The 20,118-nt window shown below is 39.8% G+C and overlaps 1 protein-coding gene across 1 annotated transcript in view; it reads right to left on the bottom strand.

Annotated features, from left to right (window-relative positions):
• Positions 1-20,118, bottom strand: part of LOC115211839 — a 144,888-nt gene that overhangs the window by 74,781 nt on the left and 49,989 nt on the right. The window contains exon 2 of the mRNA XM_029780556.2: positions 19,241-19,395. Coding sequence (XP_029636416.1) covers positions 19,241-19,316 — 76 coding nt within the window. The 5' untranslated portion in view covers positions 19,317-19,395. The remainder of the gene's footprint in view (positions 1-19,240; positions 19,396-20,118) is intronic.

The raw sequence follows: 20,118 nt of genomic DNA, 5'->3' as shown, positions 1-20,118 counted from the left end.
ACGCTGAAGAGAAAAGAAGTTTCGGTAAGATAGAATTATTTATTATTTAATATTTAATATCTAATTCTTATGCTTTCCTTAAAACTTGATTTCGAAACGTACGTCCGTGGATAACTAAAAAAATGTATGATAGATTGCAGTCAATTCATTCTCTCTTACCTTTTTGTGTCTGCCTTCCAAATGCTGTTTTTACTGAGATCTCCCTTTTTTGTAGAAGAAATAGCTATAACCCTTTGACTGCTATTTCTAAATTCGGTATGTGGTAAGGCAACTCGTTGCTAAACCCTTATTGCTTAGTATATACATATATATATATATACATATATATATACATACATACATACATACATACATACATATACATACATACATATATATATATATATACATACATACATACATACATATATACATAAATATATATATATATATTCAGCGGTGGTGCTCCAGCATGGCCGCAGCCTTTGGGCTGAAACATTTTAAAGATTTATATATACATACATTATATATATATATATATATATTATATATATTATATTAATATATATATATATATACACACATCACTATCATCATCATCAACATCATCATTAAAACATCCGGCTTCTGTGCTGGCATGGGTGGGATGGTTTGACAGGAGCCGGTCAGACAGAAGCCTGCACCAAACTTCTGTGACTGTTTTGGCAGGATTTTTACAGCTGGATGCCCTTCCTCACACCAACCAACCAACCAACCAACGAGCAGAGTGGACTGTGTGTGCGCGCGCGCGCATGTGTGTGTGTGTATGTGTGTACATACACACATATATGCATGCATATACCACATTCTTTAATTACAGTCGTTTCTACACAACACAGGAAATACATGCCATGAATATAAATATCAGTATGAATATAAATGAATTCATATAATAATATAAATAATATATCTTTCAATATAAACTACGTGCATTTCTCCAGACAAAATCTTTAAAATAACACATAATCTGAGATACATGAACAGACAAACAGAGAGAGAGAGAGAGAGAGACAGATAGATAAACAGAGAGGGAGAGGCAGACAGACATGGATAGACAGCGAGACAGACAGACACACAGAGACATCGGCAGATAGACTGAGATAGACAGACAGATACAAAAACAGACAGACAAATCAATATACAGGCATATAGCTATACAGATAAGAAGATTTGTTAGAGAGTGGGAGATAAATAGACTGAACTGAAGACTGGTACGTACACGTTATAGATAAAAGAGAGAGAGAAAGAAAGGCAGTAGAGCAAAGGAAAGTGAGAGGGTGAATGTGGAGAGAGAGAGGGGGGGTAGAGAGAGTGAGTTTGGTTGTCAAATCGTGTTATAAAATAAGCGTAAAAAGTGCAGTTTTCTGGCTACAAATGGAAGGTCATGTCCCCAGGTAATCTACATGTGTGTGCGCATGGGGAGGGAGATGCCGTGTGTGTGTGTGTGTTATGCATGAGTGCAGTGTCTGTGTGCAGTATGTGTGTATGTGGTTTGAAAGCTAGAATGTGAAGAAAGTAGTGACGTGATTTGTGTGTGTGCTGAGTGTGAGTGTGTGTAAATGTTGTGTATGTGGTTTGTAAGAAAACTAGAATTTGATGAAGCTAGTGCTGCGACTTGTATATACACACACGCACATGTGTGTATATGCTTTTATGTGTGTGTGTGTGTGCATTTATCTTTTCTGTTTGAATTATGTCTATGTGTGATGCACTATGTGTGGTCTGACAGACTGCATGATTTGTGTGTGTGTGTGTGTGTGTGTGTGTATGTATGTATGGGTATATACATATGTGTATGCATGAGTATGATGTATGAAGATGTAAAGTATGAATCTATGTGAACACATGTATATGTGCATGTGTGCAGTATGTACTTGTGTGTAAGTGTGTATAAAGTATGAATGAATGATGCACAAACCTATGTGCATAGAGTGGGTAAGTACATGTAACTGTATTTAGTCCACATGTTCGTCAGTTGGAACGATGGGGACCTTCTTATTTCTTTATTGCCCACAAGGGGCTAAACATAGAGGGGACAAACAAGGACAGACAAAGGGACTAAGTCAATTGTTGTTTGTTCCTTCTCAAGCCATGCCCGACTCATAATGGGCCGGTTTCCCGGTTTCCTTGGCATATAGGTTCCCCACCTGGATGGGACGCCGGTCCGTCGCAGGTGAGCTGCAAGATGCAGGAGGAAAGAGTGAGAGAAAGTTGTGGCGAAAAAGTCAGCAGAAGTTCGCAATTACCTTCTGCTGGAGCATCATGGAGCTTGGGTGTTTCACTCATAAACACACACATCACCCGGTTTGAGATTCGAACCCGCGATCTCTATACTGCGAATCCACTGCACTCTCCACTAGGCTATGTGCCTCCATTAAGTCAATTACATCGACCTCAGTGCAGAACTGGTACTTAATTTATCGACCCCCAAAAGGATGAAAGTCGACCTCGGCGGAATTTGAACTCAGAATGTAACGGCAGACGAAATACCTATTTCTTTACTACCCAGAAGGGGCTAAACACAGAGGGAACAAACAAGGACAGACAAACGGATTAAGTCGATTACATCGACTCCAGTGCGTAACTGGTACTTAATTTATTGACCCCAAAAGGATGAAAGGTAAAGTTGACCTCGGCGGAATTTGAACTCGGAACATAACGGCAGATGAAATACTGCTAAGCATTTTGCCTGGCGTGCTAACGTTTCTGCTAGCTTACCTAAGGCGGTAAGCAGGCAGAAATGATGAGGATCTTCTTAATCATCTTGATGTCTTGTGTGGTGACTTTAATTATGAAGTAGATGATTTGCACCTCATCAACCTCACCCTTTCATCTGTGACCCTCTTTAAACCAGAGGCAAGGCCAGACCTCAATGACTTGGAATGGAGACAACAGCAGCAATGGATAACCAAGATGTTTTGTTTACTTCACCCTGCTCTTTGCACTCCAGGATGTGTTGAAGCAGCCACCTTCCCCTCATTTAAACCATGAAGGTTTCTTCTGCAGAGTCCTGCTCAATCCTATCTTCACATCCACTGGGAAGCAAGCCCAACTATGCTAATTAACCAATTGTTGGGTCCCTGACAGAGTAGAACTGGGGACAATAGTGGTTAAGAGATGGTTCTATACTTTTTAGAAACTCTGGAACTCATGAACCTGAGCCCCACAACTGAATGCAGTTTGAAGTCATATCAAAACTGTATTTAGTTCAGATGTGTAAAGTTTCTAAGCCCTTCAAACTGCACCCTATCATATTTATACACACACACATACATACATACATATGGATGTATGCATTTAAGTATGTGTATGTATACATATGCATATCATAAAGTTATGTGTGTGTGTATTTCAGCAAATGAATTTATTGAGTCAATGGCAAATATCCCTAGATGCTGAGCAGATGAACAGACAACAAAGGCTCGCCCCCCTGCCACCCATTCCAGCTCAGCATTCCTAATCTCATGGGCTCAAAGGTGCTGGTGCCACATAAAAAGCACCCATGCTGGTGTTGCACAAAAGCACTCAGTATACTCTGTAAAGTAGTTGGCATTATAAAGGGCATCCAGCTGTAGAAACCATGCCAGAACAGACATGGAGCCTGAACAACCCTTTAGCTGCTTGACTCCTGTCAATCCATCCAACCCATGCCAGTGTGGAAAACAGACGTTAAATGACAATGATGATGGTATATATACATATAAACGAACAGAAATGAGGTTTTAAACTTATTACAGCTGTTTCAGTGATATTTTATTGATGCATTCATAATTACATCCTAGCATAAATTACATCCTCAGACAAAATTTTAAACATGTACTAACAGGCAAGGTAAAACCTAGCAGATGACCTATTCACCAACTAATATCATAAATTATTTATCATGCTAGTTGGTGAACTGGTCATCTAGGTTTTGTCTGGCTTGTTTAAATGTTTAAAATTTTATTTGAAGATGGTGGCTTTATGTTGTGATGTAATCTTTGAATGCATCAATAAAATGCTATCGAAACAGCTGCAGTAAATTTTATACCCTATTTGTGTTCTTTTTTATACCTATGCTACACTTGGAACCAATCCTGAGTTGGATCTATGATTTATATTGGATTTGGTACCTATATACATGCATGCCCACAGTATAATACCAACAAATGATACCTCATGGTTGTTTTACCTTACTGTGGACTCAATATTATGGTACCTACTCAGTCTTGTTGATGTGCCTAAATTCTAGTTAATCCTGTAACTAGTCTATATATATATACACACACAAACACACACATACACATTTCATTTAGCATCTACTTTTCCATCCCTCCATGAATCAGATGGAACTGCAAGAAGCCTATAGTATATATATTATTATTATTCAGTTTTATTTAAAAATTGCTTGCTAATAGAAAAAGAGGTGGTATCTAACCTAGATCCAAGGCTCCTTCATTGGAATTTCAACATCAACAGGATATTTTTTGTATGTATGTAGATGTGCAGATTTGTATGTTTTGTTTTATGTATGTATTCTCATGCATATAGTTACATGTCTAGACATGCTCATATATACTCAAATGATAAATTTCTGGAAAGTTTTACAGATTTTTACAGTTCCAGTGATTGCTTTGATCTGTAGTCTTCAGATCAGCTTTCTCCTTTCTGGTTTTGAGAAACCTAATTTCTCAAGATTGGTATTTAGGCAGTGTGTCACATATTCAGTGTCTCAGTAATTACAGGTATAAACCTGAACTTGTAACCTGGATAGAGTAACAGCAGATTTCTCAATAGTTCAGTGTATGTATGTATGTTGTATGTATGTATGTATGTATGTATGTATGTATGTATGTATGTATGTATGTATGTATGGGTTTGCTTATGTATGTATGTAACCTCGTATTGACATCACATGATTGCTGTAGATGATGTTTGTTTTGTTTCTAGGTTCAGAATGGCATGTGTGTGTGTGGTGTGTGTGTGTGTGTGAAAATGTGCCTCCTTGCCTTGATACTTCAATGGTTGTAAATGAGAGTCACTGTCACACAAACAATGTCATTCATTTCCAATGTTCTGTGGAAACATGTCTGGCCAAATTTTTCTCATGGTATGAAATGTTGTGACATACAATCTTGCATATAGTCATTCATAGACAGTAATCTAGCTTGCGTCAGGCTTCGTTTTGGGTAAACAGTATTGGCAAGTCACAAAGAAGACGAAACATCGAGAGGAAGGAGAAGAAAGAGAGGAAGGTGTAGAAAAAGAGGTAGGAATAAAGACAGAGAAGAGGGAGAGAGTCGGAGAGAAAGAGAGAAGAAAAGGCGGAGAGAGAGGGAGAGATCTAGTGTTGTTGATGTCGAAGAGACCATAAGATGTTCGTCTTCTCAAGAAAAAGCGAGCATAAAGTCATGTGTGTGTGTGTGTGTGTGTGTGTGTGTGTGTTTGTATATGTATTTATGTGTCTGTGTTGTGTTTGATACGACACTGCAGGTTTGAAATAAAACCTTTGGTGATGCTTGTGTCAAAAAGTGACTTAGCCACGCGATAAAATAGAGATCGATAAAACAAGTACCAGACAGGGGATATGTAGTGAGATCGGATGTGATCAACTGGAAATCATTTAAAGTACAAACACATATACACGTGTTTATATATAGTTATATACCCTAACTAGCATTTAGAGGCATCACGCACATACAAGTACATATATACACAACAGTATACATACATAAATCACACTTCCCATTATCAATACACCTTGTATAGGCACGCATGTATAAAGGCCAACATATTTCATCGTAATACGAGAGAAAGAGACATTCGCTCACTTGCACACACACACATACAGGTAAATAGATAGATAGATAGGGAGAGAAAGAGAGAGAGAGAGGTCAATCAACAAGAAATTAGAGAGAGAGAGAGACAGACAGACAGACAGAGGACACGAAAAGAAAGAGACAGTGGAAAAGTGAAAGTGGAGGAAGAGTTATCGAAACAAGTTACAGACACTGACTGAGAATACACGCGAGCACGCGCACACATATCAATGAGAATAAAGCGAAAGTTGGTGTGTTCGCGAAAGAGTGAGTTACAAAGTCATATTCTTTTCTACTCTAGGCACAAGGTCCGACATTTTGGGGGAGGGAGCCAATCGATTACATCGACCCCCAGTACGCAACTGGTACTTAATTTATCGACCTCGAAAGGATGAAAGGCAAAGTCGACCTTGGCAGAATTTGAACTCAGATCGTAAAGACAGATGAAATACCTCTAAGCATTTCGTCCGGCGTGCTAATGTTTCTTATTTCTTTATTGCTCACAAGGGGCTAAACAGAGAGGGGACAAACAAAGACAGACAAAGGGATTGGGTCGATTAGATCGACTCCAATGCGTAACTGGTACTTAATTTCATCGACTCCGAAAGGATGAAAGGCAAAGTCGACCTCGGCGGAATTGAGGATCTTTTCCTTTAGATAGACAGAATTCTAAAGGAAAAGATCCAAACTGGAACTCAGAACGTAGCGGCAGACGAAATACCTATTTCTTTACTACCCACAAGGGGCTAAACACAGAGGGGACAAACAAGGACAGACAAACGGGTTAAGTCAATTACATCGACCCCAGTGCGTAACTGGTACTTAATTTATCGACCCCGAAAGTATGAAAGGCAAAGTCGACCTCGGCGGAATTTGAACTCAGAACGTAGCGGCAGACGAAATACCACTAAGCATTTCACCCAGCGTGCTAACGTTTCTGCCAGCTCGCCTAAGGCGGTGAGCTGCCTTAGTTACAAAGTCATATTATCGTTTCAGTTGTTGGGCTATGAACGACGCACGGGCACTGCCTTGGAGAGTTTTAGTCGAACATATCGATCTCAATACTCATGCTTTTTAAGTCTAAAAAGATGCCCCCAATCATTTCCAAAGGCATCGTGAAAAACAAATCTGAAAAATCCCTGTCAAAATGGATAAATTTCAACTTATGTGGGCGACCTATCCCTGACGTCCGCCCCTTGGATGTCCTTATTTATATTAGTTTCTTTTTAGTCAAACCGATGTATTTCGAGGACGTTGACAGACCAACACAGGCTGTGAAGCAGTATTGGTGTCTGTCCGTCTGTCTCACACACACACACACACACACACACATATACATACATACATACATACATACATACATACATACATACATACACACACACACACCACACACACACACACACACACACACACACACACACACACACACACACACACACATACATACATACATACATACACACACACACACACACACACACAGAGGCCCCGACACAGTTTCTGTCCACAATATCCACTCACAAGACTTTGGTCAGTCCGGGGTTATAGGAGAAAAACGCTCGTCAAAGGGGCCACGTAGAGGGACTGAACCAAAGATCACACAGCCACGCCAGAGAGAGAGAGAGAGAGAAAAAGAAAGAAAATGAGATACAATAAGAGAGGACAAAGGTGGAGGAAAGAAAAGAAAGGTTAAGAGATAAGAAGTGACAGAAAAGAGAAAACTGGAAGAAAAGAAAACAGAAAGTAGACTATAGTGTGTGTGTGTGAGAGAGAGAGAGAGAGAGAGAGAAGCGGGTTTAGTGTACACGAGAGAGAAGGGACTTTGTGCGCATGTGTGTGAATAGATATATTAGCGAGAAAAAAGCATTGTGCGTGTGTGTGTGTGAGAGCGAGAGAGTGGGACTTGGAGTGTATGTGTGTGAGAGAAAGGGAGAGAGAGAGAGAAAGACAGAGAGAGTTACATAGTGTGTGTGTGTGAGTAGCGAGCGATAAAAAAGAGAGAGAGAGAGAGCTTAGTGCATGCGTGTGTGAGAGAGAGAGAGAGTAGGTGAGTATGAACGATGAGAGAGAGAGAGTAGAAGAATACGAGTAATACGTGTGAGTGAGAGAGAGTAAGGCAGGCGAGTTTCGGTGAGTCCATCTTTGAAAAAACAGCTGACGACAACAAATGGTAGTGGTGGTGGTGGTGGTGTACCAACACAGGTGAAATAACCTAGTCGCTTTCTCCTCTCCCCACCTCTCTTTTTACCTCTATCACACGCTTCCTTCCACCATCACCTATGTACAGTATATCTATATATCACGTTACTAATAGGAACAACTGAGATTTCTTGGCAGTTGTTGGTTGTGATGTTTGTGTTGTCTAGATGCTTTTGTCATACGTTGTTGATGATGGTGGGAGGTATCTGTTATCGTTATTTGTTTTGTTATTGTTGCTGGTTGTCGGCGATTTCGTTAGCGGTATTGGTGGTGTTAATTGCGCCGGTGATGGTGTTACCGGTGGAAGTAATTACTATCGTTGATGGTGGAGTCGGCTGTGGCATTCTTGACGGTGTTCTAGTGACGATAACGGCATCAATAGTATTGTCGTTTGTAGTATTGTTATTGTCGACGGTTGCTGTTCGAGTTAGCTGTGACGGTCGTGCTTTCAATGTTATTAGTGCCTATTGTTGGTTGGTGACGTTAGTTGTGGCGCTGATGCTAACGTCGACTATTATCAATGGTATTATATAGCTGGTGGTATCAGCTGTGATGGCCGAGTTGATGTCAGTGTTGTTGGTTGTTGCGATAAAGGCGTTGTCGTTGGCGATGTCGATGGTGTGGTTGTGTTGCTTGTGTTGATGGTGACGACGTCTGTTACCGATCGTATTGTTTAGTCTCGGCTTTAGTGTTGATGGTATTGTTGAGTGGCGTTAGGTGTAATGGGCGTGTCGTACTGAGAATATTGCTGCAGTGATTTAGCTAAAGTGTGTGTCACTCAGAGCAACCTTATATAACATTTATATACTTATTGCCCACAGCTGGCTAAACATAAAGATCACAAACAAGGACAGACAGCTATTAAGTGGATTACATCAACTCCAATGACTAACTGGTACTTATTTAATCGATCCCAAAAGATGAAAGGCAAAGTCATATATATATATATATACAAGGGGCGGACTGAACCGTCGGTCAATCGGGTACTGTTCGAGGGCCCGGAGCTCTGAGAGGCCCGCACTCTACATGTTAACTCTACTGATATCAATGCTAAGGGGCCCGGTAAACAGTTATGCCCGAGGGCCCTTAATACTCTCAGTCCGCCCCTGATATATACATACAAGAGTTAAGGAATGGAGTAGATAAGATCCGGGCTGCTCCATTCCTTAACTCTTGTATTCTCATTCGTATAACCGGCAATCCTGGTTTCCCTACCGTTAAATATAAAGAACTTTCCCCAATTTATCATACTTCGATAAGAAAAAAAAATACACAACCTTTCATCTCAATAAACCGCTATTGTTCCTAAAAGTTGTTTTTTTTTTTCTATTTACGGATTGCTTGAAGTTAACTTTCTTCCTACACCTCGATCCTTGGATCTTATATATATATATATATATATATATATATATATATAAGTGTAATTCAAAAGTCGCCATACATAGGAAACAGTTTATAAGAACAGTTATTTTTTATTTAACAGGCTGTATATGGTTACCATTGTTTTGAATACACATTGCAATACGTTAACCCCACTCGTTGTGAACTCGTAATAGCACAACTTGTGATACGTGTGCAAATGAGTTGGTGATGCGTTCTTTCAAATGATTTATGTCTTTTATCTTTCCGCGATACACCATTCCTTTCAAATGTCCCCAAAGATAGAAATCAAGAGGGGTCATATCAGGGGGATCTTATAAACTGTTTCCTATGTATGGAGACTTTTGAATCACCTTCTATGTACACATACACACACACACATATATATATTGGCACGTAAAAAGCACCATCCGACCGTGGCCGTTTGCCAGCCCCATCTGGCACCTGTGCCGGTGGCACGTAAAAAGCACCCACTACACTCACGGAGTGGTTGGCGTTAGGAAGGGCATCCAGCCGTAGAAACATTGCTAGATCAGACTGGGCCTGGTGCAGCCTTCTGGCTTCCCAAGACCCCAGTTTAACCGTCCAACCCATGCTAGCATGGAAAGCAGACGCTAAATGATGATGATATATATATATATATATATATATATATATATATATCACTGTGACCGACCAGGCTATCAGATGTTGCTACACATTGCTGGTCACAATGCGCTTCGCATTGTTTTAGCCTTCAAATAACGCCACCCCGCTGGCTAAGCAAGCAGGCCATGTATACACACACACACACATACATACATACATACATACATGACATCGAAATTCTGATGATTTTTGATCGCTGTCGAATGTTGAGCGTGTCCACGTCTTTTTGTGTTTCTTCTTGCTTTCTGTAAGTTCCTCCGTCGTCATCCTATGTCACATTTTACTCCGTGTGTGTGTGTACACGTATTTATGTATGTATAATGAGTATTAATCAGCTTGTGTACCATTAAAAATACATTTATTTCAGTACAGGCCTATACAGGAGACCCAAAACAGCCGTCACCTAGTGTGAACTGCCCATCCTCAGCCACTCTACTGTTGTTGTTCCAGCCATAACCATCCCGTTTTTTTTTTTTTTGTGGAGGAGGGGATATGTATCTATGACTACATTATCTAATACGTTCTTCCTCTTGTTGTTGTTGACTATAGATTTAGCTGTGTTGATAGCTTTTGAAGATTTATATAGTACAAGGTTAGCAGCCCTGATTGATTAGACTTATAACAACGTTGGCTGTTGGTTAGTGAAACGACCAGGTGCGATTCACGTAATCCAAATATACCATGCCTGCATCACTCCGGCAATGTTATGGTTACTGTTTATGGGGTATGAAACGTTTTGGCACAGCCATTTTGGTGCCGTTCGTCTGGCGTCGCTGATTTGATGCTGACTGATTTGACATCAGACGTTTCAATGTTGCTCATTCTCTCCCTCTGTCCCTGCTCCACTACTCCTTATCTCTTCATGTGTGTGACCATATTTCCTTTCATGTGTATGAGGAGAAGAATAAGTGTTTATGTCAACCGTGTTCAATTAATACATTGTAATACTTCTCTATCTATCTATCTTTTTTTTCCACGATCCCTTTTGATCGGAATTCGTCCTCCCCCTTTTTTTCTTGTTTTCTTCTTTTCACGATCCCTTTTGATCGGAATTCGCCCCCACTTTTTAGGGGTTTTTTTCCCCTTCGCCTCTTCCCAAAAAGAAAAGCTCTACTTTATATTTTGTCCCTTCTGTGTTTAGCCCCGCATGGCCAATAAAGAAAGAAAGAAAGAAAGAAAGAAAGAAAGAAAGAACCTACCTACCTACCTACCTACCTACCTACCTACCTACCTACCTACCTACCTACCTACCTACCTACCTATCTATCTATCTATCTATCTGTATGTATGTTTCTGCATCTACACATATGTGTGTGTGTGTTTGCCTCCAGTTCTAAAACGTAGTGTCACCTAAACAGACTGAATATCAAAGTCAGCTATGCCAAATCGTCAGCATCCAAACGGTTGTGTCCCAGTTGTCTCATTCTGTGTTATATAAACTCAGGTCAGCTCTAGAACAATGAAGTGAGACCCTGAGACTCATCATTCCTCATGATATCATATCTCCACTTAACTGAGGACCATACAGAGGGCATGCAGTATTGAATTACAGTGTATAGTAAGCAGCCAGCAGTCTGGACACAGTGTAAGGTCTTTCTATGGTCCAGTCTACTGCTGTACGCCTGTAAATTTTTGTGGTGGCCACAACGGAGGAGAAAAATATATTTATGATGAGCATCTCTACATGATATTTGGGGCCAGTTAGACTTTAGTGAATTTGCATCTGTGCTTAAGATGAATATAGGATGTTGGAGTAATAGCTCTTGTGTGTTTGGAGGTGGATTTTTATGAAGTGACAAAGACTGGTTGGTGAAGTGAGAAAGTCAAAGTTTACTGTGGCAACAAACTGTGCCCCTCACACATCCAGGTGGTCCTTCTTCTATGCATTTTTGATTAGTTCAGCCTGTTTACAACATGTTATGTTACTTCATTTACTGTTTTGCATTGTTTGTAGTTTATTGTGGTTTGCCAAGGAGGAATTGGAGGCCCAAGCAGGACTGGTAGAGTCCATAATGGAGAGACTAAGAGTCTAGGTAGGACTGGTAGACTACATAATAGAGAGATTGGGGGAAGAGTCCAGATTGAACTGGTAGAGTCCATAGTGGAAAGATTGGAGGCCCAGGTTGGACTAGTAGAGTCCATAGATAAATTAATTGATACACAATTACAACAGTGATTGATATTGATAGTCAAAGGTACTGAATGGCAATGTTATTAGAACAGCGGATAGAATGTTCCTTGAATTCAAATTTTTCTGAGTCAACCTTAGCTTTCATCTTGCTAAGGTCAATGAATAAAGTACCAAGTTGGTGGAATTGTTCACATGTTGGATGAGCTGAGTTGAAGTGAGATATCCGTTCCAGCTCTTCATGTTCTGATAGTAATACCTGTGATGTCACTGGTGCCTAAATACATAGGTCCTTGCCATTCCAGTGGACAACATCAGTGACCATATGAGAGGGGAAGTTCACTTGCATAAACTATTTGTGGTCTATCCTCATCGTTGTATTAATGTCTGCTCTTCCATGCTTGCATGGGTCAGATGGAATGTGTTGATGCACATCTTCTACAGCTGGAACTCTTCCTGTCACTAACCCTCACCTGTTTCCAAGTAAGGTGATGTTTCCTTAAGGCCGGACATGTTTTCACAGATGACTGGAAATGATGATCACTGCTTGTATGACAGTGAGGTTCATTTACATCTATCATATAATGTCAAGACAAGGAAACACACACACACACACACACACATCTTTTTTTGAATTATCTTTTAGTTGTTTCACTCTCTGGACTGCAGCCATACTAGGGCAGGCTTCTTTTAGTTTCCATCTACTAAATGCACTCACAAAGCATTTAGTCCCTCTAGTTCTATAGCAGAAGATACTTGCCAGAGGTTCCATGCATTCAGACTTGAGCCACAACTATGTGGATGGGAAACAAACTCCTTAACCCTTTTGTTACTGTATTTATTTTGAGATGCTCTGTGTTTCTTTCAATTACTTTAAATATAACAAAGAATTTAGTAAAATAACTTATTTATCATTCAGCTACTGTTAGGAACATAAATTATGACTAAGGTTTGGTGGAAGATTTTAATTAAAACCTTAAGAAAACAAGACATTTGTACAACAGAGCCAGAGCTGGTTTCAGCCAGGTTGGTAATGAAAGCATGAACCATATAGCCACACTTGCACATATAAAATATAAACTTTATCTGGGCTTGTACCATAAGGAAAACAAAACTTTCCAGGTACAGATTCATAGGGTCACAAAACATATGGAGAACCCAGACTGATATGTTGGTTAGTGCATATGAAGACAAGGGTTTTGCAGTCCATGCTTCTTATTTATTTCTCTTTCTCAGGTCTTAGGTCTCATTATTTGGCTTCCATGACACATAAGTGATCAAGATCACAGCTACTCCACACCCCTACTTTTGGTTTGTTGCAGGGTTCAAGGATAGTAATTTTGAGGGAAGTGGGGAAAGCTGATTGCATCAATTGCAATACTTGACTGATACTTTATTTTATCAACCATGAAGGGAGCAGAAAGCAAAGTTGACCTTGGTAAGATTTGAACTCAGAATGTAAAGTAAAGAGCTGGAAGTGGTGCCACTAAGTACGAAATGCTATACTGACAATTCTGCCAGCTTACTGCTTTCTGTTCTTCATTGGGTGTCAAGAAATGAGAAATAGATATTAAACTGACAAGATGCTTCATGATTTCAGACTGGAAAATAACTTCCAGCAGAAGAGTCTTCTTGTAATGATGGTGGTAGTGCTGGTTGTCACCAAAGAGTTCAGTTTGAGCAGACTTATAATATATAAAGTAAGGAAGGGGACAGTGGGGTGCTGAGCATCTGGTGAAACCTACAAGCTCAGGATTGTGGATATTCTAGGTTTTTGTTGTGGTTTAGCCCCAGGTCAGCTTGTGATCAAATAAACTTATGATCAAAGGTGCTTCAGCCATGACCATCCTGTCTCATATACAAACAAAACAATGATTTCAAATTTTAATGCAAGGCCAACGATTTTTTGGAAAGGAGTAAGTTGATTACATCAGCCCCAGTACTCAACTGGTACTTACTTTATTAACACCGAAAGAGTGAAAGGCAAAGTCAACTTCGATGGAATTTGAACTCAGAACGTAAAAACAGATGAAATGCCACTGAGCGTTTTGCTCAAGTTCAATGTGCTAATGATTCTGTCAGCTCACCACCTCATATACAGACATAATAATCCTTTCTACTATAGGCACAAGACCCGAAATTTATGGGGGAGAGGATAGCCAATCACGTTGACTCCAGTAGTTGACTGGTACTTAATTTATTGATCCCGAAAGGATGAAAGGTAAAGTTGACCTTGGTAGAATTTGAACTCAGAACATAAAGACAGTTGAAATGCTGTCAAGCATTTTGTTTGGTATGCTAACAATTCAGCGAGCTTACCACCTTATACACAGACATTACAATGCATTCATGACTATATTAATAAAGATGTCCTTCCTCCTTTTTTTTAAAATGACAGGATGTGATTAGGAGATTTGGTTGCCATTTCTAGCAGATAAAGCAACCACATTGAGGCTCTCACATTGTCTCAAAGCTAGGAAAAAAAAGGCGATAGAAACAGTAAAATACCAGACTAAATAGCAAACATATTTTCTTCCTTTCTTTTTTCTCCCCACCAGCTTTGTTTGATTTTCAATTCTGCTGAGGTCAACTTTCTCGGGGTCGATATGGTAAGTGACGCAATGGAATTAGTTTAATCGACTCCGTCTCTCCTTCCATACATTCGTGGCTTCATGCCAAACTAAGGAATCATTGTTTGGTGTTAATATGGTGGTGTCAGGCAGCTCTGTACAAAGTTGTTAGTAAGACTAGACCAAATGTGTATTGTAGGCCCCGTTTCAGTTAGTAACAGCTTCAGGTCAGATGTGTAAAGAAAACACCCCCAACATATACATTTTTAAACTGCTTATTAACTATTTTGGTAACCAGTGCTAAATATGTATGCTATTATATATGGGTTGTATCATGGAAAATTATATATATATATATATATAAATACACATATATATATGTGTGTGTATGTCTGTATATGTTTGATATAATTCAGAAAACAGGTATGGTGTTCAATGCTTTTGTTATTAATTCTGTAGCTTGGCTTGTATTCTGCACACTTGTTTATCCTGAAGTTTGATGCCTGCTTCATACTGCACTGGATATAGGAATGGAGAGTGGAACCCTCTACTGAGTCTGATCTTTCATTGTGTTGTGCTTCACAGTACATATCTAGTTAGCTCTCAATCTACGTGCATGTGTGTGTGTATGTATGTATATGTACATATGTATGTCTGTATGTGTACATATATATATATATATATATATTATATATATATATATATAAACATGTGGAGGCGCAATGACCTAGTGGTTAGGGCAGCGGACTTGCGGTCGGAGGATCACGGTTTCGATTCCCAGACCGGGCGTTGTGTGTGTTTATTGAGCGAAAAACACCTAAAAGCTCCACGAGGCTCCGGCAGGAGGTGGTGATCCCTGCTGTACTCTTTCACCACTCTAAAGGCGGTGCTCCAGCATGGCCACAGTCAAATGACTGAAACAAGTACAAAAAAAAAAAAAAAATATATATCACGTGACCGACCAGGCTATCAGATGTTGCTGCACATCGCTGGTCACAATGCACTTCGCATTGTTTTAGTCTTCAAATGACGCCACCCTGCTGGCTAAGCAAGCAGGCCTACAGAAGAAAGAGTGAGAGAAAGTTGTGGCGAAAGAGTACAGCAGGGATCGCCACCACCCCCTGCTGGAGCCTTGCAGAGTGTTAGGTGTTTTCGCTCTATAAACACTCGCAACGCCCGGTCTGGGAATTGAAACCACAATCCTATGGCTGTGAGTCTGCTGCCCTAACCACAGGACTATTGTGCCTCCACACATACACAACACACACACACACACATATATATATATGGAGAAAATTCAGAGAATGTTTACCTCTGCTAGCAATCAAAGGTCTCCTTCTCTGTGTGAAAGGAAGACTGTATGATGCATGTGTACAAACAGTGATTTTACATGATAGTGAGACATAAAACCTGAATGCAGAGGATATACTAGAGAGGAATGAGGCTAGCACGCTCTTCTGGATGTGTAATGACAGTATGTTAGTGTAGTGAGAGAGAAGTTAGGCATACGAGGAATTAGACGGAGTGCACAAGAGAGAAAACTGCACTTGTTTGGTCATATGATGTGGTTGGATACCAACAGCTCCATAAAAAGTGCTAATCTCTTAAAGTGAATGAAACTCATAGAAGACAGAGACCTAAGAAGACATGGGATAATTTTGTTACACAGGTGCCAGTGTGGCTGTATGGTAAAAAGCTTGCTTCCCAACCACATGGTTCTGGGTTCAGTCCCATCATATTGCACCTTGGGTAGGTGCCTGCTGCTACAGCCTTGGGCCAACCAAAGCCTTGTGAGTGGATTTCGTAGACAAAAACTGAAAGAAGCCCATCATATGTATGTGTGTGTGTGTGTGTGTGTGTGTGTGTGTGTTTGTCCCCCCACCATCGCTTGACAACTAATGTTGGTGTGTTTACATATCTGTAACTTAGAAGTTTGACAAAAGAGACTGATAGAATAAGTTCTAGGCTTACAAAGACTAAGTCCTGGGGTTGATTTATTTTAACTAAAGGTGGTGCTCAAGCATGACTGCAGTTAAATGACTGAGACAAGTAAAAGAGTATTATGTGTTATAAACTAACAATTACATAAGTTTATAATACCTATAATCTATACCATTCATATGTCTATTCTCATACGATATATGATAATTAAATTTTTTTTTCTGATATTTACACACAATTTTATATATTTAATAACCAAAGAATCGTTTATTCTACATATCCTGGAGGAAAGACATGAACATGGGGTGGTGTAGTTACAAAGGGTGGATGTACCAAGGAGGAAAGTATTAAATGTAGTGGCTAGTGTTTGGCCTGGTAGTTGGACAACACAATAACATGGCTGATGACAGATAGAGGAGAGATGAGTGGATTGGGAATACCTGAGTGGAAGTACCATGAACATGTCAGTTTTGAAGAGCAGGGGCCATAATAGTTGCAGCAAAAACAAGCACATAGAAGACACAGTAGGCATATCAGTCAAGTGACCATTTTTTGGATATGGTCAAGGATAACTGAATACAGCAGCAGCTATGTCTCAAATGCAGGAGCAATACTCCATTGTGAGGGTTTTGTAGAATATCAATAATTGTTGGGAAAAGAAGAATCTTTCGTTCATGAGAAGAAGGGCCAGTCATTGAGAAGTGGTCCTAGTTATGTTGAAGATGTGATTTCTTCAGGAGAACAAATAGGACTCCAGATGTGTGCGGCTTGTGCTAAGAAAAGTTTGAGAAGATGTTTTTTTTTTATATGAGTTATATTTGTGGCTTCTAGTTGTTGAAAGAAAAAATAATTGTGTGTCTCCACTCAGAAGACAGGACTGTGTCAAGCTCCAGTGCCTACTTTGGCAGGGTTTCTATGACAATATGCCCTTCCTAACACCAGCTACTTTACAGAGAGTACTGAGTGTTTTATTTGTGGTACCAACACTAGTGAAGATCTTCTCCCACCATAACTTGCAAGGCTAAGGGACTAAATTAGCCCCTATAACTGAGGCACAATGAAAGAGAGATGCTTGGTGGGGGATGAGGTAAAGAAAATAAGGTGATAGGAACAGACTTATAGTTATGATAGGGTGACAGTGGAAAGAGCAGCAGAGTATTAGTCACTAATGGAGGGAGGTGAGTATAGCAGGGAACAAGAGAAAGGGAATAGGTGACAGGGTATAGTTAACTGAAAAGACCCCATGTGGTGCCACATAAAAGCACCTATATGATACCATGTAAAAGCACCCATGCAGCTCCATGTAAAAACCGCCCATGCAGCACCACATAGGAGCACCCAGAACTCTCTATAAAGTGGCTGGCATTAGGAAGGGCATCCAGCCATAGAAACCATGCTAAATCAGACTAGAGTCTGGTGTAGCTCTCCAACTTGCCAGCTCTGGTCAAACCAACAAGCTGATGCCAGCATGCAGCATGGACAATAAATGACAATAATGATGATGATAATGATATCATCATCATCATCGTTTAACGTCCGTTTTCCATGCTAGCATGGGTCGGCCGGTTTGACCGGGGTTTGGGAAGCCAGGAAGTTGCACCAGGCTCCAGTCTGATCAGGCAGTGTTTCTACAGCTGGATGCCCTTACTAATGCCAACTACTCCATGAGTGTAGTGGATGCTTTTTACATGCCACCGACACAGGTGCCAGGGGAGGCTGGCAACAGCCACAATCAGTTGGTGCTTTTTACGTTCCAGATTGATGACGAGCAAGATCAGAAACATGTCATGTCTCTGGATGCAGGCCTAGCTGTTGGGGGTGCTTGTCTCCCCTTTGTAAACATAAGGACATAGGAAATGTGTCAAGGCCGACAACAAGAAGTGTTGATGCTTCCTAGGGCTAAATAGCAGTGGTGTAATTCCCTCTATGGGACTGTCATGTTAAGTTCAGAGTATACAACTGCTCTCAAAATGTGACCGCGTGTGTACCATTGGAGATTTTTTTTTCCCTCTGTATTCCCTTCTCTGGATCTTTCCTTCTCCTATGTTTCCGACGAAGAGCTCCGCTCGAAACGTTAAACCCTCCTTCTTCCCTTCCTTCCTGAGCATCCAATAATACTATATTTGTTCCACGTCCTCGCGTTGTTGTGTTTTCTCTTTGTGTTTTCATGTTTGGATTAACTTTATATATATATATCACAATCATCGTCATTTAACATTCATCCAACCCATGTTGGCATGTATTGGACAGCTTGACAGGAGTTGGTCAACCGGGAAGATGTCCAGACTCCCCCACTCAACAGAGTGTACCAGGCGCTTTCTATGTGCCACTGGTATAGGTGCATTTACACAGCATCAGCACGAGCGCATTTTACATGGCACCAGCAAAGGACATGCCTGCACATGTGGATGACTGATTATACACACACACACACACACACACACACACACACACATGCAAGCACTTATACAATACAACCATATAATTCGCAATGTGAACCAAATTATTCAGAAGCGGAAGTTAGAAATAGATATTAATGAATTTTGTTGTCTCACCTGAGAAAACCAAAACTGGCAAGAGAAGAGACAGGATCAACATTTTGATGAAGATTCTAGAACAATTCAATGACATCTTCAGGCATCGCTTATTTGGCCAAAAAAAAAAAATGTTAAAATCCAAATGTGTGTTGAGGGACGTCAAGTGCAAGAGTCTGGAAAAATAGGAAATAAATATTATAAAGAAATATTAGTGATTGTGTATATACACATATACACACACATATATATATACATATACATAATTAAATATATAAATACAAACATACATACACATATATATACACATAGATACACATACCATACATACATATACATATATATTTACATACATATACATACATGCATACACATATATATACACATATATACATATATACACAACATGCATATATATATATATATATATATATATATACACATACATGCATATATGTATACATATATGCATATACATACATAAATACATACATACATACATACAACATGCATATATATATATATATATACACATACATGCATATATGTATACATATATGCATATACATACATAAATACATACATACATATATGTATACATATATGTGTGCAGGTGGCACGTAAAAAGCACCCACTACACTCACAGAGTGGTTGGCGTTAGGATGGGCATCCAGCTGTAGAAACATTGCCAGATTAGACTGGAGCCTGGTGCAGCCTTCTGGCTTCCCAGAACCCCGGTCGAACCGTCCAACCCATGCTAGCATGGAGAACGGACGTTAAACGATGATGATGATGATGATGATATGCATATACATACATAAATATATGTATACATATATGCATATACATACATACATATATGCATATATACATACATACATATATGCATATACATATAT

Source organism: Octopus sinensis, linkage group LG5, assembly GCF_006345805.1.
Source record: "Octopus sinensis linkage group LG5, ASM634580v1, whole genome shotgun sequence".
Lineage (NCBI taxonomy): Eukaryota > Metazoa > Mollusca > Cephalopoda > Octopoda > Octopodidae > Octopus > Octopus sinensis.
This window is presented reverse-complemented; position numbering and strand designations above follow the sequence as displayed.